General features: G+C 40.3%; 1 protein-coding gene and 8 non-coding genes across 17 annotated transcripts in view; 4 read left to right on the top strand and 5 right to left on the bottom strand.

The window, feature by feature from the left end:
* Positions 1–3,273: 3,273 nt before the first annotated feature.
* Positions 3,274–23,567, top strand: part of LOC121954249 (LIM domain-binding protein 3-like) — a 46,634-nt gene continuing 26,340 nt past the window's right edge. For all 9 annotated transcript variants that reach the window (XM_042501608.1, XM_042501605.1, XM_042501609.1 and 6 more), the window contains exons 1-3: positions 3,274–3,343; positions 3,430–3,644; positions 21,504–21,655. In XM_042501608.1, coding sequence (XP_042357542.1) covers positions 3,549–3,644; positions 21,504–21,655 — 248 coding nt within the window. In that variant the 5' untranslated portion in view covers positions 3,274–3,343; positions 3,430–3,548. The remainder of the gene's footprint in view (positions 3,344–3,429; positions 3,645–21,503; positions 21,656–23,567) is intronic.
* On the bottom strand, positions 12,928–13,001 carry trnat-agu. The gene has a single exon. It is a non-coding gene; the product is annotated as a tRNA-Thr (tRNA).
* On the bottom strand, positions 13,580–13,653 carry trnat-ugu. Its single transcript has one exon. It is a non-coding gene; the product is annotated as a tRNA-Thr (tRNA).
* On the bottom strand, positions 14,669–14,742 carry trnat-agu. Its single transcript has one exon. It is a non-coding gene; the product is annotated as a tRNA-Thr (tRNA).
* trnat-agu lies at positions 14,861–14,934 on the top strand. The gene has a single exon. It is a non-coding gene; the product is annotated as a tRNA-Thr (tRNA).
* trnat-agu lies at positions 15,848–15,921 on the bottom strand. The gene has a single exon. It is a non-coding gene; the product is annotated as a tRNA-Thr (tRNA).
* On the top strand, positions 16,033–16,106 carry trnat-agu. The gene has a single exon. It is a non-coding gene; the product is annotated as a tRNA-Thr (tRNA).
* Positions 16,342–16,415, bottom strand: trnat-agu. The gene has a single exon. It is a non-coding gene; the product is annotated as a tRNA-Thr (tRNA).
* trnat-agu lies at positions 16,670–16,743 on the top strand. Its single transcript has one exon. It is a non-coding gene; the product is annotated as a tRNA-Thr (tRNA).

Raw genomic sequence — 23,567 nt, 5'->3', positions numbered from 1 at the left:
GAAGTAGTTAGCACATGTATTGTTGAGTATTTATTATCTAATAATAATATATTATCATTTTATAGTATTATAGTTATATTAGTACCACGACAAAACAAAATACACTTTTGTCTTTGAAGAATTATTTATAATCGCTAAGTTTATTAACGGGAGAAAATGTGAACAAAACACAGTACGGGACGATAATGAAGGTTCAACAACTGCAAAAACAAGAGGGGTTATGGGTAGTGTAGTTGTATGAAAGTTCAGTAAATATTATATAACATTACATGAGGCGGCAGACATGCTGAGAGCAGCGCGTGTGTGTATGTGTGTGTGTGTTTATGTCAGAACATTCTCACCTGTTGTTCACACCTGCCAAAATAAAAGCCCATTACCTCGACATACACCTGTTACTGTGCAGACAGACGCTGTTTCTGTCGTCACCTGTATTTATTCATTAGGAAATACCGTTACAGAGGTCAGACTCTCACAGTGGTGATTTTGGTATATGCTAACGTTATGAATCTGTGCTGCTGGTCTTCTGGTTCCCCTTTTTCAGTGATGAATACGGACTCCTGCAGCCTGCTGGTGTGGAAAGTTTCTTCGCTCTCGTGGTTGCAGAACATATGTGCGAGCTGCGCGTTGGCTGTAGTGTTTGAGGTGTTAAAGTTCAACTTTTTGGCTGAGACACAGGAGACGTGAGGCAATGCAACAGTCAACCTTCACCACAAGTTATTTGATGTGTCTTGAATTTAAGTTTGGACTGTTAAAAAAAACGGTGTCATCTTGGCATTTTCATACCTCTGCCGGCTATAGATTAAGCTGCAGGCATTATGTTTTCGGATTGTCCGTCCGTCTCAAGAACGGCTTCAGGGAATTTCTTAAAATTTAGCACAAATGTCCATCAGGACTCAAAGATGAACTGATTAGATTTTGGTGGTCAAAGGTCACTGTGACCTCACAAACATGGATTTTGTTTTGTTTTTAAGATTTGTTTGTGGCTTTTTTGCCTTTTATTGATGGTAGGACAGCGATAGTATGAAAGGTGGAGATAGAGGAGATAACGTGCAGCAAAGGGACGAGGCTGGAATCGAACCTATAGCCGCCGCTGCGAGGACATAGCCTCTGTACATGGGACGCCTGCTCTACCACCTGAGCCGCAAGGCACCCCTTGTTTTTTGCCAGAACTCAAGAATCCATTTGTAATTATGGCAAAAATGACACAAATGTCTAACAGAATAAAATGACGAAGTGCTGGAGTTTTATATCCAGAAGCTCAAAGGTCAAAGGTCAACTTCACCGTGACATCTATTGTTTAATATAAGGGGCATGTCCGACAGCCGGCTCTAGCGTGGACATGTCCCACAGTCTTCTCGAGCGTGCGGACATGTCCGACAGCACACTGCAGTACGCACAAAAGTGGCTCTTAATAGCAGCTTCTTTTCGACTTTTACAGAATATTTTGTCTTAGTTTCAGGTTTAATCAGACTGTAGATGAATTATTTAGAAACACCAGGACGCATCGCTCCGTGTCTCATCCAGCCGCTCACGCTGAGCTCTCATTATTATTACCAGGGGCAGATGTAATGTTTTGGGGGCCCGGGGCCACAAGCACATGAACTTATTTTCACCTTTTCTCTAACTGAGCATGTTGGCAGGCTGTTGGCAGCTAAAGGAGAAGTAGGCCGACGCAAAAGTTTTTAATTCCTGTTTCAAATAATTAATAGCAGAGACATTTCACAGACATTTCACAGAAGCTGAAGTCAGAGTCCTGCAGTCAGGAGAGGTTAGCTCATTATCAGCACAGTGTGCTTAAATCTACCTGAGGTTTGTTTAAGATGAAGTTTTTCATCTTTATAAAATGCTATAAAGTTGAATAAATAATGATAAATCATATGTTAGTTACACTCCAACACACCATGGTCACATGAAACTGTGTCAGTGAACTATGAGGGCAAAAAACAACATTAATCGTAACTGAAGTAAAATGTTCAATTAATGGTGGAATTGATTCAAGGTATGAGGTCCGGACCTTTGCTGGGAGGAAATTTTAGTAACTGGACCTCTTTGAGTTTTAGTAAAATAGGTCCTCCGGTTGGTGATGCCTGTTCTACAGTATATTTGTCCTGTTCAGTGTCTGACAGAAAATAAACATTTAAACCAAAATTTACCTTTTGATATCTTCATATCTCACTTAGGACTAAAAGTGGAACCTTTAAGCTCGACAGAAATAGTGATTTGATGTTTATCTTGATATATATCGATATCGACTGATGTGAAACAAATTATCGTGAAATGGCTTTTTTCCGTATCGCCCAGCCCTCGGTGTGCAATGCAATAACAGCTCTTGTAGCGCCTGCGGCGTCATGCACGAGGGAGCCGGTTCCTGCTGACGAGCACATAGCCAGAGCATCATGTGACCTATAAAAGCAAAAAAGGTTTTTCCATCACAGTTTTGTGAAATATAGCCGGAAAAACCGCCTCATGTGAGTCTAAAATCTGTACTGTGATAAATGGGAGCTTTTTCAAAATTGACGTGTTTCCATTATTTTATATTATCAGTTTAATTTTACGCAGTTTCAGGGTTAATGGAAACCTGCCTACAGACATGGATGTAAACCGTAGGTGTAACTTGACCGGAGCACAAACGCAAAACAAGCGCGTGGCAGTATTTCTCGTTTCATAATTAAATAAAGTTATATACAGAAATGATTCAATGATCAATCAGAGAAGATGTGCAGACTGTTTGTTGCAGCAAAGTTAAGATAATAAACCTGATAAAGATTTAGCAGTTTGGTCACACTGTTTGGTGACCAGCACATCCAGAGGAACCGTTTGCTGCCTTGCTGAAGAGCACTCCGGCAGTGATACATGAGCGGATTTAAACCTGCGACGTCACTAATGACCCATCTGCTGCTGACCTTTCAGCTATCGGAGCCACTTAACTTGTGGCCTTTTAGTTTCGCCTTTTATCCCCACGGAGATAATGAGACGTTTCCTGGCATCGCCCCTGATTGGGTCTGAGGGAGACCCGGGGCGTAACGGGACGAGGGACGGCGGGCGGGGGCGGGGGAGTCTAGAAGAATCTGCCGGGTCTATATTAGCCGTGGTGAATCACGGCGAGCCTGGCATACCGGGTGTCCCCTTTCACACCATATAAGTCCACCCCCCCTCCTTTCCCTTCAGCCCCCTGCCCCCCCCTCACCCTCCCTCACCCTCCCGGCTCTCCCCCAGACCCGCCCCCCCCTCCACCCCCCACAATGCTATCTCTGTCTATTCTTAGGCTGTCACTTCAGCTCTTCTGAGCAGGCAGGTCCTCTTCTGTCTCCTCTCTCCTCTTCTTCTTTCCCTCTTAGTTTTGGTTCGTTCATTTGATTTTTTTTTTTTAATTTCAGGTTTGTTTCTTCATCACCTCACCTGTTTTTTTATATCTTTGTCTTTTTTCAGAGGCTTCTCGGCGCCGGCCCTCCCTCCCATCCCTCCAGCTGCTGCGGGGCTTTTTTATTTTTTAAATTTGGTTTAATCGCCGTCGTCCGTTTCGGAGGATCTTTTAGTCGTCTGGAAGAATGAGCACCTACACCGTGTCGCTGCCCGGCCCCGGCCCCTGGGGCTTCAGGCTGCAGGGGGGGAAGGACTTCAACATGCCGCTGACCATCTCCAGGGTAAGACGCTCATTTACTGAACTTTAATTTAGCTTTTTCATCTCAACTGCAACACCTCCACTGTGACTGTTTGGCTGAAGGATGTTTGTCTCTTTTTAAAAGTCAGCAAATCCTAAAGCTGTTTAACCAACTTCATGATTATTATTGTCATTTTTAAAGGTATGCATCATGTTTCTAACTTCCTAAAGTGTTTTAGATCTTCAACAGTGAAAATCAGGTCTCTGAGTCCTGAAAGTTGTATCTAAAAAAAACAGTGTTGGTGTGGTTAAAAATATTTGTTTCTAATAACTTTCTAGAAATGAGTGTTGAAGTGTTAAAGACGGAGGCGTGGCGTCCTGGTGGCCACGTAACCGATCGTGTAATTGCAGTGGCATCGGTTGGAGTTTTGTTGGGGGCATTTCGGACATTTCCTGTCATCTTTTTTTTTTACCATTATCAAAATAAAATGTCCCAATTTTTTAAAGAAACACACTTAAAACAATACAAAATGCTTTACATAAAATTGGAAAAATGCATTTAAATATAATTAAATGAAATGAAATTAATTAAATAAAGCAAAGGCACTCAAATTTAGGAAATTGATTTTAGAAAATACTTGAAAAAATTAAATTCACACCTATGGACTCAGCTGCAAACATACGTAAGGAGATTTTTGCATATTTTGTTGATTTGTCCAAAAGATCAAAATCAACCTGCAGAAACTTGAATATTTCTTTAATTTTTGTTGAGTTTTAATGAGGGTTTTGTCATTCAGAAAAGTCTATGCGGGTTAATTTTCTCTTTTTTAACATCTCTTGATTGATTTTGAAGCACAGTATAAAAATATGTTAAACATCAACAGTTAAAGAAAATAAAACATTTGCGTTAATACAAAAAAAGCAAGAATTTCAGATAATTTATCACATGAGTTACGTGGTATTGACATGTGACACAGTGACACAGTTAACCTGTTAGACCATTAATCATGCGAGATGATTTTTCAGAGCTTACAGAAATAGATGGAAGCCAATGGCTGCCCAGAGGGGAAAAAAGCATGCAACTATATAAAGCAGTTATGGTATCCTTTTGGAAAACAGTGTCATAGTCCTTTAATTCTGCCTCGGTAACCTGAAACTGCTGTTTTTTCTGGTTTGTTTGCCGTTTGCCGTTTCATGTTGGTTGTTGGGTTTTTGTTTCGTGAGGGCGGTTTGGATGATAAAGCGTGTTTAGTGGATGAAGCACATGTGAGGCCTGTCGGGGGGAGGCCTGCAGGGCGTGACGGCTGCCAGTGTTTGTCAGGGAGGTCGAAAGCAGAGCCGGAGGCCTAAAACTGGCGCTGGTGTTGGTTTCACAGCCTGGTCTCTCTGAATAGAGCAGAGACACAGACGGAAAACTCTCCTCTCTGAAGCTGCTGCATGTTTTGTGAGGATGCTCTTTGACCTTTGACCTTCTTGCTGTTGGCTGTGTGTTGGTCATTTGAGGCTCATTGTGCGAGCTGCGCTTGGTAACGGAGGAATTTATTTTCTGTTTGCTCTTCGTCACGTTAAAGTAGTTCTTGCTGTTGTTGGGGTTTGTGTGTGTGCTGGAGGCCAGCTGCCGGCTGCAGATCTCAGTCCTGTAAGAACATTAGAAAAATGTTTGCGTGCAAAAGAAATTGGATGAATACCTGCAGATGTTGAAGATTTTTCTGAACTGTGAGGTTTAATAACAAAAATGGAGAAGCCAAAATAAGCTCTGGTGGACTGACAGGTTCATTGAGATGCAGGTTGTGATTTGATGCGCACGTTTTGCCGGATACATCTGAAAGTTGTTGAGCGTGTGACACCACTGGACACATCCTGTCTATGTTTCTGCTTCCTGTTTAAATTGTAAGTGGACATCAATATCACAGGATCTTTACTGTTCAAAATGTAAGCAATGTTTCTCAGCAATTACTCAGAGCTCGAGGTGATGACATCTAATGTCTTGTTTTGCATGAACAACAGTCCAAAATCCCCAAATAATCACTTAACAAAGATCTAAACTGAGAAAAGTTGTAAATCATCAGAACAGAGGAACAGAAACGGGTGAAAATGTGTCGTTATTATTGCTTGAAAGAATTACCAAAAGCATTAACTGATTATCAAAATAGCGATATTTGACTGATTAATTCTTTCAGCTGCACTATTTTAAAGTATATGACTTTATCTCTTATTTTGAAGGCCAGATAACAGCACTGTGTTCATCTCACACAGGAAAACTATGAAAACAAACACTTACTAATAAGATATGTGGACATATTTGGACAGTGTGAAATAGTTTTTACACCTAAAACAGGCAGTAAGTTCAGCAGCAAGTGTGACTGCAGACGCAGAGGCGGCTTATCTCAGTGACAGCTGGAGGGTTTGGCAGCGTTGATTTCAAGACTGTTTCTGGTTAAACAGAAGGAACAGAAGTCTGTCTCTGTAGAAATCCTTTGCATAATGTTGTCAGACGCTTAGAATAATAATCGGAGCGTGTTGGTGGCAAAAACTCGGTAAGTGAGCGTTAATTTGCAGAGCTAAATGTCCCGAGTGAATACATTACGCCTCTCGCTCTTCACAGTGGACCAGTTTCAGAAATTGTTGTCATTAGTCACTTAGACCCAAAAAAACATGTTAAAAATGCTCCATGTTAATTAAAATACCTGATTATCCTTTAAATCCTTTTCTTGAGCTGTGGGATGAATAATGAAGAATGAAGCGCAGAGCTGCAGGCTCACTGTGTTTGAAAGCCTCCTCTCTCTCTCTGTGTGTGTGTGTGTGTGTGTGTGTGTGTGTGTGTGTGTGTGTGTGTGTGTGTGTGTGTGTGTGTGTGTGTGTGTGTGAGATCTAAATCACTGTCAGCCGTCCCTCAGTGAGCGATAGTGAAGCGTAGAGATCGACCACAGTGGATGGAAATCTGTTTTAAGGTTTGAAAAGCCTTGATATTTATTCCTGGAAAAAATTTAATCCAAAAGAAAAGAAAATCAGTGGACCGTAATCTCAAAAAACACTCTGCTCCACATCTGCAAAATGTTCGCAAATAGTTCTCTAAAAAAGTGACAAAATTAAATATATTCATGTCAGTATGCTTAATAAAAACATTAGATTAACACACTTTTTTCTTTAAATATTTTGCTGAAGGAAATGAGACCGCGCGTAAATGAACCAACATGCATTACTGAAAGTATTTTCAGTGTTTTCTCCTCAGTAGTCTGATTTCTTATCTCAGAAACTCCCTTCCTCCGTTTCACAAAATTAACACACTTAAATGAAGAAGCAAACATCCATAAAAGTGCAGCACAGTATCAATTAGATCATTTCAAAAGCAGAAATCAATCAGACTGATCAGATCAGAGCAGATAGAGACGATCGTCTGATGGTGACTTTTGGCTGAACTGACACAATGACATCCAGCAGCTGTTCTCACACACACACACACACACACACACACACACAGCAGTGTCAGTCGTTCATGAACAGCTGACGAGGAGCTTCCCGTCCGTCTCTGTCTGTGGTTCGTGGTATTTCGTGACATCATCACGCGGCCATGTTGGGAAACAAACCAGCTGTTTCCAGAACAGCAGGTTTTCCTGGTCAGCAGACGTCACATAACAGCGGAGGAGAAGAAATCCACGCAGCCGGAGTACAAAAATGATGACTGATTCATTCATAAATCCACAGAGATATCTGAATGTTGAATTCTGATATTCAGCAAGTTTCTATTAGCAGGCAAAAAAAAAAACAAAACAAAAAAAACAGAAAATCTGCAAAAGAAAATGGAATTTAATGTGTTTCCATTTACTGTTTATGATCAGTTGTGTAGGAGGCATTCAGATCTTTAGCTTCATTTTAACTAACAGCGCTAAAAAGGCAAGTAAAAGTCAGCATTATGGCAGTAGAATCTTATTTAGCTGTTCAATACAAATATTTGACTATTTGTTCTTTTTAAATGTTATTTTGGGGGCTGTTTGCGTTTATTTGATAGGACGGCTTAAATGTGAAAGGATACAGGCTAAAGACTGTGTATTAAGTTGCTGTAACTTCATCACTTCTAAGCAGAAGTCAAGTCAATTTTATAAGTAAAGCCCATTATCACAACTCACAATTTGCCTCAGAGCGTTTTACAGCATACGACATCTCTCTGTCTTTAGACCCTCACATCGACTCCCCCCAAAACCTACAATTGCAGAAACAACTATAACAGAAGACAAAGACTTGATTGATTTGATATTTTTTTAGGATTTTAAGATGAACTCTCTCTCTGTCACTCTCGGATGAGGCGACGCCTCTCAGACTGGCCTGGGTCTGCAGCTGCCTGCAGAGCAGCGTGAGAAAAGAGAGCGCTCACTCTGCCGCTAAATCTCTGAATGCCACAGAAGTAACCTTCACACTGACTGACAACAAAAGTCCTGCAAAAACAGAGTTTTCAAAGAAAAAGCAGCAAATCTTCACGTGTGAGAGGTTGGAATCATGAAATGTTTTAATTGAAAAATGACCTGAACTATCAAAATAGTTTCTGTCAATTAATTTAATAAATGAATCAGTATAGTAACGTGCTGTGTGGTCACATTGTGCCGCTCTGCAACATTCACACGACATGATTTCATGTGGAAACGCTCTCCATGTAGCTGGAGTGAGACTCACTGAGAGATATATAGTGCACAGAATCTACTCATTCATTCATGCATTACACGTTTGGCATGAAAATAAGCCCTAAAAACATTTATTTTGTTGATTTTAAATAACACTTAATCCGCTTCAGATTCGTCCTGCACTTTACTGTAAATCTGTGTGTGTGAGGGACAGAAAAGCCTGTTAGACACACATTCACACACATAAATCTGCTTTCACCACAAATATGTTAATACCCGGTGAAATAAACACAAGCCCACACACACACGACAGCACAAAAACCCTGAGCTTTGTTGGAGAAAATATCTCCATCTCTGCGTGCGGTGCCGCGTGGTGATAATCTGCCGTCAGTGTGACAGCGGACACACTCTCACATCGCTGTTGAGTTTTTGTATGAGCGAGGGACGGCGGGTGCTTCCCATCATCCCTTTGGGCTCGGCGGTTAATTGTTTCCTCAGATGTTCAGAGCAGCAGGTTCAGGGAGTTCAGCAAGTGAAACAGTGGGATTTACGGGCAGCTGAGGATGAATCTGCTGCTCCAATGAGGATGATCAGGTTTATTCATGTGCACAGATGGATGTAGTGCAGCGATACTCAATATTTAGCCCGCAAATCTGGCCCCTTATAGGATGCCAGGTGGCCCCCAACCATTTTATAGTTCACAATAAAAAATAAAGTGATTCAAACTGGGAATGGTTTTAGTACTTTTAGTGCACATTAGGTGCCAGAGTGCTTTAAAACAGCATCAATACGGAGCTTGTTTACCAAAAAAAAGTGCCAGTGGAGGATCCTCTGCATCCCTGAGAGGTCCTGGCTAAGCCACTAATGTCCTTAAAATCCTAGAAACATCCTAAGATCTTAAAAACACTGAAAAATGCAAGAAATGTCCAAAAAGTCTAGAAATGTCCTGAAATCCAAGAAATGTTCTAAAATATTAGAAATGTCCTAAAATCCTTAAAACACCCTAAAATTCTAGAAATGTCCCAAAATCCTATAAATGTCCTGAAATCCAAGAAAAATCTTAAAATCCTAGAAAAGTTCTGAAATCCTAGAAACGTCCCAAATTCCTGTAAATGTCCTGAAATTCTGGAAACATCCTAAAATCCTATAAATGTCTTAAAATTGTGAAAAAGTTATTAAATCCCAGAAACATCCTGAAATCCTAATAATGTCCTAAAATACAAGAAATGTCCTAAAATCCTAAAAATGTGTATGGGGCCGGGTTGCTGTGTTAAGTGGATGTTTTTTTTCTAAAGGCTGAAAGGTTAAGTTTCTTTATTCTGATTATAATCTACGTTTTTCTTCATCAAACCAACAGTGAATGTTTTTTTCTAACAAGTATTGTGTGAAAATCAGAACCTGAATATCTTCTTCCGATATCTATAATATCTGAGGCAGACTGACATTTTCTGTGAGGAGCCGACGAAAATGTCAACAGGCAGATGAGAACAGAGGAATTTGTGGAAATGAAAGAATTACACTCAAAAACATAAAGTCAAGGCAGCTTTATTTGCACATTTTATACAACGGGACAATTCAAAGTGCTTTACAGAGCAGTAAAATCTAAATCATGTTTTTGTTTAATTAATAAGAACTATATTTAAAAAATAAAAAAACACCATAAAAATAGCAAAAGTGCAGACAGGATGAGCAAAAACAGAAAGACGAATTAAAATGATTTAAAATCAAGTTTAAAAATGAATTTGCAGTCATTACAGAGTGGAGTAGGCAGTGAAAAAAGGAACATTTTTAGCATTAATTTATACGTTTTTAAGGTCTGTGCTGATAAAAAATAAAATAAAACAAATTGAAAATAAATAAATTATATATATATAATTATATATACATATATATATATATATATATATATATATATATATATATATATATATATATATATATATATGTGTGTGTGTGTATACAAAATGTATTTAATTTTTTTAATAGGAGTGAGTTCTCTCCAGTGCTAGCAGGGATGAACTCAGTGGCCTCATCAATACCATCATGTACTTTGTCATGTCATTTTTCGGTCTCTTCTGTGCACTTGTATTGTGTGTACTCTTGTGTGTGGAACTATTATTTTCTTTTATTCTCACAAAATTCCCCTCGGGAACACTAACGTTTAACTTGACCTCTAAAAGATGAATTCTGACATTTTGTACAGCAGTGAGACGTCACTGAAATTCATCCAAACTATAACACAGGTGACAGAAATAACCGGAAATATATCGATGATGGAAAAAGATGTGCTCGACTGACAGCTGACTCTTATTTTCTCTATATTTTTACGTGCATATTATTTCATTGTAAGGGGGAAACTTTGACATCAACATTCAAATTAAACATATTTGTTAAAAATTAAACGATACAAAGAAATATTATTAGTTTACTAGAGATCCTGACTCCTTTGTTTGAGTCCAGATAAACTGTTTTAATTTGTAATAACTATTCAGTTTTCTAAAAGATAGATATCCTCCCAGATATGTGTTTGTTTACATAGTTTCTGTTTAAAGCTGCGTTTCTGAAACCGTGCTGTTCTATTTGTGGCTGCAACGATTAAATATCAAATAAATAAATAATAGATTCAATGCCAGAAGGTTTTTTTTTTTTTCATTTTTTGTGCCATTTCTAAATGATTACTTTCCTTTCACCCAGATAAACCTTAAAAATGTCAGATATTTCTGTGGACTCTGCAGTCCAGCTTGTGTTCTTCAGCGTCCAGTTGAGCTGCTTAAATAAAGTTGTACAGTCTGTGTGAAAGCCGAGCCCTCAGGAACTGAACTCCTGCTGTAACACATGGTGCTGACTCAGCTGTCAGTGAGCTGCTGATCCCGCTGCATCCTCCAACAGATCAGGGGATCCCAAACGGTTCCACCTCAGGGAACCCCAAATGAGATCCAAGTTAGAGCTGCAGAGATGTTTGATGCAGGTCTGATCTGGATCTTTGTAGATGTCGTTTGGTGGATTATGTCCTAATGCTGCCTGTCACAGAGAGACGTGTGCACGCTGCAGGAATGGATGGATTACTGAGGGGGTCCACAGGGTACAGGCTCATGAGCTCAGGGGCCCGAGGGGTCAGTGGGCCCCAGTCTTTGTTTGAAGTGACCGCTCACATTTTTATCTAGTCAATCAAATGACAGTAAACAATCTCAAAAGGACCTTGAATAAAAAGAGATGCAAAATGACTGCAAAATTAGTCAAGATGACCACAGAGAGGCACAAAATGACTTAAAATAGATAAAAAACAACTACGAAAAGATACCAAAAAGCCTCAAAGAGACGCAAAACTACTTTAAAGAGATGCAAAATGACAAAAATAGATGCAAAACAGCTGCAAAAAGCAAACTGATTTGAAGGAAATGCAGAATGACTAAAAACAGATGCAAAACAACTTTAAGAAGATGCCAAAAAAGATGCAAAATGACTACAAAATTTGCTAAAATGACCACAATGAGGCACAAAATGACTTTAAATAGATGCAAAATAGCACAAATAGATTCCAAAATGAGTTCTAAAAGATGCAAATGACTTCAGAGATGAAAACTGTCATAGAGATGCAAAATGACCAGAAGGAGATGCAGTATGATATTGTGATGCAAAATGAGTAAAACAATAAAAATAACTGTAAAATAACTTAAAAGAGATGCAAAAAAACCACAAAGAGATGCAAAATGATCACAAAGCAACTTCAAAGAGATGCCAAACGGCTACAAAAACACCAAAAATGACCACAAATAGATGATAATGATTACTTAGAGATAAAAATGACCACAAAGACATGCAAAACAACAATGAAGAAGACCCAAAACTACCATGAAATGATGCAAAACCAGTACATTTGAGTGTCTACCAGCAAGCTACGATTTGCATTTTTCTAGCTGTAATCATTAATCGGTTAATCGAATGGGCTTTTCTCAACATTTTCTGACAGTTTAAAGATGAAACAACTCATTGATTGTTCGGCACAATAGTTGAAAGATTGACAGTCAATGACACGAGTTGCCGCCCCACGGTCCGGTAGAAACGTGGCTGTGAGCGAACATCATGTATTGACGACACGAAGCTTTGCCTCCACCAGTTGTACTCGTCACTGCGGCGTCCTCGACAGCTCTCTGACATTTGTGCCAGCAGCACTCTGAGGCCTGCAGAGTGGCAGCGAGCGTCTGCGGCTGCTGACAGGCAGAAGGCTGTTTTTAGCCTCTGAAGGTCACACACACACACACACACACACACACACAGGTCTTATCAGTTCTTCTTCTACTGTTACAGGCCTGCAGAGTCACTGCTGCAGGGTCGGTGTGTTCGATGAAATCCAGACTCACACGTGAACTCTGGTCAGTTTTTAGTGAATCTGGATCAGAAGTAGATGAGCTGTGGCCTCTGTAATGTAAAGAAATTCACTTTCAGCGTGGAAACCGTTGAGTTAATCGACGTGGTGTGAACATAGGAAGTGTATCGAGTGTATGTGGGTCAGCGTGAATGGCTCCGAGAGAAAGTAGGCCACTCTGCAGTCTGTGCCGGCCTCACATTGTTCGAGCTCACTGAGTCAAACTATCCCGACGTTTGTTCACTTTAATCCAGCCGGTTGTGATGAAATAATCTGAGCGACCCTGAAACCAGCAAACAGGAAGCTTTAACATGATGAGTTTTGTGCAGGAAGTGATCCCGCTGAGGCGCTGCTGGGATTCGAACCCAGGATCTCCTGTTTACTAGACAGGCGCTTTGACCAGCTGAGCCACAGCGCCTCTGTCAAGTCTCTCTTCTCTGATGCTAAAAGTTCATAATAAAACTTACTGAACTAAATTCAGCAAAATTAAAAGGCAAGATACTTTTCAATGTAGCTTTGCAGACGTTTTTATTGATCTGTGGGACTGTTGTGTGATTGTGAGTGTTATGTGAGCGTGATGGGTGTGAATGCTTTTTCATGCTTTTTAAGCCCCAGACTGAAGGCTATTTCCTGTCACTGTGTGATAAACAATACTTTTTTTAATCTTGAATCTTGGCTATATTAACATAACAAGCAGTTAGACCCAGGTCTTTTTTATTTTTAATGAGATAGAAGTGTTTTTACGATCAGATCTAGGGCCAGATGCTTAAAACTGTGTAGATTCAAGGCTTAAACAAAGACAGAAATGTGCGTACACATTCTTTGATTAGATTTATGAAGCTGTGCGAACGCCTGATTCGGTTTTCTAAGTCTCCATCATTGCAGCGCTGAGCGCACATGCACCATCCTCATTTCCTCAGCCATGGTTTACGGATATAAACAGCCTTAAACATTTGTATGCAATGTGAACAAAGCCAGAAAGAAGTGATGTTATTGAGGCACTGCTGGGATTTGAACCCAGGATCTCCTGTTTACAAGACAGGCGCTTTGACCCGCTAAGCCACAGCGCCTCTCTGCATTTGACCTAGACTCCCCATTTGACATATTCCACTTGCATCAGCGTTTCTCTTTTTCCTAATTTTGGTTAATTTGTTCTTTTGGCTGCAGCATTGTGGGGCGCTGTGGCTTAGTTGGGTTCAATCCCTCCGCCTCACATCCTGTCTGCAGGTTAGTGCAAACACGCTGATGTTTAGCATGCTAACATTTTCTTATTATTAGTCAATGCAAACTACAGTTAAGGCTGATCAGAAAGTCATTAGTTCTGACGTTATTTTGCCTAAACAAAGGAGTGAACATGTAAAACACTGAAGATCCAGTCAGAGGATCAACAAAGTTATTACAGTTCATCCTGAGGGGAACATGAATGTCTGATGCAAAGTTCATCATAATCCTCGAGGCAGCTTTCATCACCGTTAGTTTTTTGGTGTGTTCAAAACATCTGCAGGTTTATTTCTGTTGCGGCCGCCACACAAGTTATGCAGGAGAATGGTAAGGCGAGTCCCTTATACGTGGGAGCGGCCACATGTGAGGGATTTCTGGGAGATGATAGTCCGCGATTTCACAGAGGAATTGTGGATTCAAAACTTCCAGATGATCCGCTCAACTTTTGAAGAGTTATGTGATGCAACAGCAGCTCTTGTAGCTCCTGCTGCATCATGAGGGAGCCAGTTCCTACTGACAAGCACACAGTCATGGCATCATGTAAACTTGCAAAATCTGACTTTTTCGAATCACCAGCGTAAAAACTTTTTTGCAATAAGTGGGAGTTCTTTCTGAACTGATGTTTCCATTAGGCGTATTTTATGTCACAATTTAAATTTATGCAGTTTAAGGGTTAAAGTAAAACTGCCTCATGTCAGGGTTGTACTTTTTGCAGTGTGTATGTTGTCAGCTGTTCATCAGCATCAGAGCCAGCAGAGCTTGTTGGTGAATGAAATCTTTTTGGCAAATTCAACTTAAACTTCTTGGGCAAACAGCATTGAGGTTACTTTGTCTTGACCTTCAGGGATAACTTCTGTAACAGTGAGGCGCTGCTGGGATTTGAACCCAGGATCTCCTGTTTACTAGACAGGCGCTTTAACCAACTAAGCCACAGCACCTGATTATGTTATCAGTAAACGTTTATTTTACCTGGATTTTACAGGTTTTTTTAAAATGCTTAGCCTTTAGACAGTGTCTACAAAAAATAAAAAATAAAATACAATTTAAAAAAAGAGTGGTGCTGTGGCTTAGTTGGTTAAAGCGCCTGTCTAGTAAACAGGAGATCCTGGGTTCAAATCCCAGCAGTGCCTCACTGTTACAGAAGCTCTCTCTAAAGACACACAAGGAACATAAAAAATGAAGAGTCAAGCTGTTGCTGCCAAAAACTTACTGTGTTTGTCCTATATAGTATGGCAAAAAAGATTTAGTATGTCATATGTAGTATGCTACAAGTACCAGGATGTTCTTGCAAGAACAGCATCTGTTTTGGGCTATTCTGACCCACAATCCTCTGTTCAGAGTAAGATACGTCACATCAAAAAGATTACAAACAACAACAAAAAGATAACAATTATAGAAAAATGCACATGAAGGCTAATCTAATGCAAACAACTTTTGAATCCAAAATGTTTCCAGTTATAACAAAGCAGCAACAGCAGAGCTCTGCGGGGTGATCTTCATCTCTGGCGAGCTCGACGAACAGCCATTTATTATATCTCCATGTGATAGGTTATGAGAAAGAAGGTCAAAGTTCAGGGTGCATTGTTATAGAGAAGTACTATCTGCCAACTGAGTGCACACTGCATGTAACAGTACATACTTTGTAAAGACAGCTGCAGAACCAGCTAAAAGATAAAAGAATTGGTATGCGACTCATAACACATCCTTAAATTTAAAATCTGAGATCTGAGATTTCACTTTTTTTTTTTAAAAAAATGCTCAGCCCAGTGAGTTAATCAACGAGCCTTTAGACAGTGTCTTCAATAAAAAAATAAATAAAATTAAAAAAAAGAGTGGCACTGTGGGTCAGAACAGCCAGAAACAGATGCAGATGTAGTAGAAGATCCTGGTACTTGTAGCATATTACATTTGACATACTAAATCTTTTTTGCCATACTATATAGTACAGTTGTTGGAGGACACAGTAAGTTTTTGGCAGGAAAAGCTTGACTCTTCATTTTTTATGTTCCTTGTGTGTCTTTAGAGGGAACTTCTGTAACAGTGAGGCACTGCTGGGATTTGAACCCAGGATCTCCTGTTTACTAGACAGGTGCTTTAACCAGCTAAGCCACAGCACCTGATTATATCATCACTAAAGGTTTTTTTTTTGAGCCTGGTGAGTTAATCAACGAGCCTTTAGACAGTGTCTGCAAAAAAATAAAAAATAAAATACAATTTAAAAAAAGAGTGGTGCTGTGGCTTAGTTGGTTAAAGCGCCTGTCTAGTAAACAGGAGATCCTGGGTTCAAATCCCAGCAGTGCCTTCATCAGATTGACTATTATATAGAAAATTTCCCAAAGTTGTGCCCCACAGAAAACCTGCAAAATCTGACCGTACTTTAAGCATAATAAATTCAACATACTAAATGTTATTCTTGGCATATTACATAGATTAAGTGTGATAAGACACAGTGAGGTTTTGTCAGAAACAACAGGAGCATTCATCTTTTCTGTTGCTTTAGTGTGTTTTTGTCTTTAGAGGGAACTCCTGTAACAGTGAGGCACTGCTGGGATTTGAACCCAGGATCTCCTGTTTACTAGACAGGCGCTTTAACCAACTAAGCCACAGCACCTGATCATGCTGTGGATAAAAGTTTATTATCAAATTTTCTTGTCACATAATTGGCTCTTCATCATAGTGACTCTATTCTTTCTTTATTTAAAGATGAAGCGATCATTTGGTTTGATTTTAGGAAAACTAACAGTTTGAACCAACAGACACTGAGCTCTGAACCAGCATAATGTTTCAGTCTTTAACATCTTCACTAGTTTAGGAATGTTTTTTTGATATAATCAGAGCTTAAAATACTAAAGACAAACATAAAGAGGTGCTGTGGCTTAGTTGGTTAAAGCGCCTGTCTAGTAAACAGGAGATCCTGGGTTCAAATCCCAGCAGTGCCTGTTTGTTGTTGTCTCTGACACATGTTTACCTCATGCAGGAGACATGGTAACAGTCCTGCCAGTGGTTTCACATTTATCCACCAACCTACAAGTGGCGGTAGAGTGCTAAAATATGCTGCAATGTGCCAGAAAAGACAAAAAAGAAGAAGACTACAAACCAGTAATCATGGATGCAAAAAAAGCTGGAGTTAAAACTCTTAAAAACTCGACTTTGCTTTGTTTTTGAGGAGGGAAATTAATTCAACGTGTTTGTGAAACCTCAAGGATCCACACACTGAGATTTGGTGAGAAACACAATGAAAACGCAACTTTTGTTTTTTGATGAGAACAAACAGCTTTACAAATGTTGAATAAAATGATGCACTTCCGTCAGCTAAACATCAGCACCTCTTCCTGATGTGCTCGCTTTCACCAGCTGCTCTGCTGAATTTATCCTGCACTCACTCCTCGGTGTGCAGTATGTCTTCCAACTGGAAATGCACCAGTAAGCTGAGCAGTGTAAACTGGGACAGGCTCCCTGCTGTCTGTCACTGTCAGCGGCAGCTAACGGTTCGTCTCCAGGGGGCGATGTTTCATTCACGCTACATTAACCCGCATTCGGTGGAAATGTCAGCCAGATGAGTCAGAGCGAGATGAGCTGCAGCTAAGTGTCAGAGTGCTATTTAACCTTTATCCCTGTGTGTGTGTGTGTGTGTGTGTGTGTGTGTGTGTGTGTGTGTGTGTGTGTGTGTGTGTGTGTGTATAGTACAGTCTCATGCACATCTCAACTGCAGGATTTCCTGATAATCCTGCAAACGTCTCCTGTTTCTCAGCAGTCTGTTCAGACAAACAGATGGTTAAAGGATAATTTCACTGTGTGAATATCCTGCTGTCCATAATGACCTCAAAGATATGTCTCCCTAAAATGTGTTTGTCAGCTGACAGAAGATTAATTGGTGCAGATATATTGACTCAAGCTCAACAATGAGCTGATAAGATTTTGATGGTCTAAGGTCGCAGATCAAGGTCACCATGACCTTGTCTGTCATACTTTCTTGAACACATTATCTCAAGAACACCTTAAGGTGAGTTTTTTTACGTAATTTGGCACAAACATTTACTTGGGCTCAAAGACGTACTGATTAGATTTTGGTGGTCAAAGGTCAATATATCTGTATCATTTTCTTGAATGCAATATCTCAAGAAGGCCTTATTGGAATATCCTCAAATATGGCGCAAACGTCCACGTGGACTCAACAGTGAACTAATTAGACTTTGGTTGTCAAAGATCAAGGTCACTGTGACCTTACATCTGTCTCATTATTGTGACCCGATATCCCGGTGATACCTCAAGGGAATTTCTTTAAATTTGGCACAAACATCCAGTTGAACTCAATGATGAACTGATCAGAATTTGGTTGTTACAGGTCAAACATCAAGGTCACCGTGACCTCACATCTGTCTCATAAACTTTATATCTCATGAAAGCCTTTTAGGAGATCCATCAAATTTGGCTCAGACGTCCACATGGACTCTACAATGAATTAATTAGAATTTGGTTGTCACAGGTCAAAGGTCAAATCCACTGTGACAGCATCCGTCTCAAAAACGCCTTCAGGTGATTTTTTTTTTTCAAATTTGACACGAATTCCCTCAGACTCAACAATTAACCGATAATATTTTGGCGTTTAAACGTCACTGTGACGTTGTGTCTATCTGACTCTTGTGAACACGATATTACAACAACAATGTGAGGGAGTCGCTTTAAATTTGGCACAAACGTCCACACGGACTCAAGAATGAATCGTGTAGAATTTGGGAATCAAATGTTTCAAGGTCACTGTGACCTTGAAACGTGTTTTTGTCCATAACGCAAGAATGATTACACTAGTTGTGACATAATGTCACACAGGTGTCTAATAGGATAAACTGATGAAGTGATGAAATTGTATATCCAAAAGGTTAAAGGTCAGTTTCAGCATGACATCATAATGTTCTGCAGAAACACCTTTCTGGCCATTTCGAGGTTTCTTTTTAAAGTGGCAACTGGACTTGTTGAGGTTTCTTGAAGACGTTTCGCCTCTTCTCCAAAAGGCTTTTTCAGTTCTAAAAGTTGAGTATAAAGCCTACGTCGACCTTCGGTATGCTAATGATCAAAGTATCACTCGAAGGTCGTGAGTGAGGGCGCGATTGACGACACTCTAAGAGTCATTTCTGGGTCCTTGGTGTCACATGATTTAGAGTTTGAGGTTGTGTTTGGATTTCTGATGGAAAGAATCCAGAGCTGCATTGTAGATGGGTGATTAATGGTGTTTAGACCACCTCCTCTGTTCAGAGAGGGTTTTTCTAGCTGTGAAACATCTTGAAGAAACCTCAACAAGTCCAGTTTCCACTTTAAAATGAAACCTCGGATTACCCCGACCTGGATGACTGAGACATACACAGACATCTTTCTGGCCATTGCTTAGTTGCTCAGAAACAGAAAGGGAGACAGTCAGATACTGAATTTGTGACTCTTATCTTAGTTGTCGGTGTTAAAACTATGGCATCTGTATAAATCTGTGCCGCCGGGGGAAGATGTGTGTTAAAAGGTCCATGTTTTGACAGATATTGATGTAAACTGTGAGTCAGACTTCATTGGTGTGCAGAGGTAAGCAACTGTGAGGCAGTCGTGCTAGTTATGTGCATATATTTTTTACTTTAATGCTTTGGTGCACACGATATCTGTGTTTTTTCCCTCTCTTCATACATCTTTGTCACTACCTTCTTGTCCACCTGCTCCCTCCGTTCCTCCATGTCCTCCCGCACCTCATTTCCCCGTCTTACACCTTCATCCCCTCCTCTCTGACCTCCCCGTCCCACACCTCCAACATCTTTTCCTCCACATCCAGTTTTCCCTCCTCCGCTTTCAAACCTCATTACTCACCTTCCTCACCTCACCTGCGCCGCCTCCGCTCCCACTCTCTCCCCGTGATAAAGAGGTCAAAGGTCACTCAGACTGGAGACTGTGCAACACCTGTGGATGGAAATTATGCAGAAGTGAGACTGAGAGAGGCAGAGCAGAGAGGGGCAGGAGGGGTTTTTTGGGGAGTAATTAAAGTGAGTTGAGTCAGCGGGGGGTTAGCGGTGTGTGGACAGCTGTCCGGGGTTTAACACTCAGGCACGAACACTTGCGTCCCGTCATTGTGTTCGAGGCGCCACAGAGGCCTCGAGGTTACAGAGCGACTCTGAGTGAAAGGTCACAAGGTGAACCCGTTTAAATGTTTCCATCAGCGTCCATTTGTCTGTCCGGCGGGGGTCAAATCTTCGTCCGATGGTTCAAACTTCTCACTTTCTTTAAAAAGGTTTGAGGTTCCAAAGTCATCCACGAAGCTTATTAGATTCATTGTGAACTTAACCCGCCCCCAAAGTCACTATTTTTAGCCACGCTAGCAGCTAATCTGTGGGTCCACCGCTTTGTTCCAGACTGAAATATCTCAGCAACCATCAGATGGATTGTGATGAAATGTGGTTCAGACATTCAGGCTCCCCAAAGGATGAGCTGTAATAACACCAAAATCCGGACAACATTTTAACGGGTCCAATACTTTGGTTAATGGCCAAATACCTGCAGTACAGGGTCCAAATAATCAGGTTCAGGCCTAAATGAACCCAGACAGTTTCTAAAGACTCACGGCAGCAGTTTTGGGCCTGAGACGGTTTAAAAACCCCAATTTGTACTGTAAAAATAGGCCTATTGTATATTATGTATTATATATTATAACATACATATTTTTTTATAGTAAAAATGTATTACAAGCTAAGAGCTGGAGTGTTTCTTGCACCGCTTCTCCTCCTTCTCTGACTGTCATCTCTTTGACCGGTTTCGGCAAAGCAGGCTGCGTCCCTCGGTGCATCTAGTACACACAGAGATAGTCATGCCGGTCACCGCAGAGGTATCGGATTTAAGACACATCACCAGTCATTTGTTACATTATTCACATCTCAGAAACCGAAGTCACAATTTCATGCTAATCATCACACGTAAAAAGAAAGAAGGGAGCAGGTTTATCTCCGGGAATCTGGTTCGTGGACTCTGGTTGGTGTTAATGTGTCTTTTTTTTTTTAGGGCGAGCTGCAGCTCAAATCCCAGCAGCACCCGACTGACGTGATGATTTCCCTTGACAGTCGTTGATCCTCTCAAGTCGTATTCTGTCATTTTATACACATTTTGGATGCTTTCAGTTAAAGATTTCTGGAGGATTTGCAGCATTTTAGAGTTTATGTCAAACAGTGGCGTCACGGTCGGCCCCTCTGAGGACTTCTGAGCGCAGACTTGCCGTTCTGTTTGTGTAACCGTGTTGTGAATGAGGGTCAAAACTCGGCTCCTGAGGTGGATTTTCAGATTAAGGGACTTTAGCGTGCAGACATGTTAATCATTAACTTTTTGATTAATTCTTTTCCCATTTGATTGATTGTTTCATGTGAACAGTGGACCTTTTCCGTGAAGCTTTCTGTGATTAAGTAATCGAAAGATGCAGATTGACGTGTGCGCTGGCCTGTGGTGTGACCTGAACTACATTCAGGACGTATCTGAAAGGAGATCACATGAAAACAGGATACGTTACCTTTTTATTTTTCTTTATTTGTCTTTATTTTTCAAACCAGGCTGGAGGAGTGGACTTTTTTTGCAGATGTGTTCTTTTATCAAGCCAGAAATTTGGAACCAAATGTTCCAAATGGGATCCAGATGTGTTTGATTAAGGATTTTAAATGTTTGTTCTGTGTTTGTGTTTGGACAGATCACTCCAGGCAGCAAGGCGGCGCAGGGCAACCTAGTCCAGGGTGATGTCATCGTCGCCATCGACGGCGTCGGCACTGACGGGATGACTCACCTTGAAGCCCAGAATAAGATCAAGATGGCCAACTACAACCTGGCACTCACCATGACAAAGTAAGGACCAACAATCGACTTCACCAGTGTCTCACAAAAGCAGTTAAATTTGGGAAAATGTGTCAGATATTGCACCCATGTTTATGTCTGTGATTGCTTTTAATGTGGCATGAAAAAAAACTCAAAATATAAATAAAATAATAACAATATTAATACTAATGATAATTATCAAGAATTTATCATCTTAAAAAAGGCGGTTGTGAACAATTTAAACGTCAGAATGTCATCGAGCCAAACTTGTCGTTGAGGCGACCGTAGTGTTGTTTGTTTAAAGATTAACGGAAGTTTTTTACTTCTGGCGATTGCATTTAGGTGTCAAATTTAACCCTTTGAAAGCTTAGCAAATTTGCTCATTTTCTTTCAAAAATATGGGAAGAAGGCAACGAGCACCTTGAGAAGAGATGACCCTAAAATTTGCAAGAAATTAGTAAAAAAAAAACCCAACCAAACAAACAAAAAATGATCAAAAAATAGTGAATAAAGGAAGGCAAAAACAAAATAAATAAATAAATAACCTGAGGGTTACTGATAAATATTGTAACTTTGTGACATAATTTTAGATGTAAAGATGAAAGTATGATGATTATAAATTTAGTTTTTTGTAAAAAAATAAAAAATAAAAAATTTCCAAGCTTTTTAAATATAATTTTCCAAATCTGAATCAGAATCACAGATCAGATTTTATTGCCAAGTACATTTAGACATACAAGGTATTTGACTGTTGCAAAACAGTTAATATGAAATTAAATCACAATTAACAATTAAATCTACTAATTTCTTATTTGGTCATTTAAATTTTTCATTGATTTTCTTTTAATCAGATATTCCACACACAAAAATCATATGACTTATAAAAAGAAAGAAACGATCCCAGAGCTCAGAAAACTTACTCATCTGAGTCGAAATCTACTAGTTTATTGCAATTTGTAGAGGAAAGTTCGAGCAGCGCGCACACCCAAAAGTGATAAAAACTAGGTGCTGGATCAAGCGTGAGAGTAAGGGTTAATGCCCGAAACGTCACATGTGGAGGTAATTGAATACATTTTCATGGGAGCATGCACAAGTGTGCACACTTAATTTATTCTTTCATATCTGTTCTTGAAATTTGTTGGACATTTCATGTTAACGTACCTCTCGTTTTCCAAAGAAATCAAACCAGTCCAAACGTTTAAAAGGCATCTGAACGCAGCACAAGAAAAGTGATGTGTATTCAAGTGTTAAAGGGTTAAACGTGTACTTAAATACAGCACTGCTCTGCTGCTGTGATGTTAGACTCAAAGTGGAGGATTTGTGCTCGCTGGGTGTCTTAAGTGCTGCAGGGTAAACAAACGGGAAAGATGGCAGCTGCAGATGTCCAACATTTGCTTGTTTTGGTGTCAGTCAGGACTAAAATAGACTGAAATCTTCCCGCTGCTCCCCTGAAGGTGTCTGACAGACGAATCTGATAACCTCAGTGAGGAAATGAATGTTGGTCCACAGCAGAGTCTCATAACCGCAAACCCTCGGGGCGATGAAGAGGAGGCGCTCGGCGAGGGTTTTTTCTCATGAAGTTTTCATGTCGCTCGTGTTGTTTTATGAGCGTGAAGTGGACGGTGGCCTGTGTTGGACTGCACCAGACACGAGGTCAGGAAATAGATGTGAAGCTTTGACTCACAGCGGAGGACTTAATAGAGGCTGTTTGACCCTTCGCACTTCGTCCCAAAAAAAACACACACACACACACACACACACACACACACTGCAGAGAGCACAATAACACACAATACAATCAATTTTCCTTTCAGGGTCACTGTGTGTGTTTTCCGCCGCCGCACAAAGTGACCGTAATGAACGTGTGATTGTCAGAGAGACATCTGGCTGCCGTTATAGGGCTCATTCCAAACCAAACAGCGAAGTGCACTTCTTTTAAAGG

This window comes from Plectropomus leopardus, chromosome 15, assembly GCF_008729295.1.
Source record: "Plectropomus leopardus isolate mb chromosome 15, YSFRI_Pleo_2.0, whole genome shotgun sequence".
NCBI classification, from domain to species: Eukaryota; Metazoa; Chordata; class Actinopteri; order Perciformes; family Serranidae; genus Plectropomus; species Plectropomus leopardus.
The sequence above is the reverse complement of the archived record's forward strand: the minus strand, read 5'-3'. Positions and strand labels throughout refer to the sequence as shown.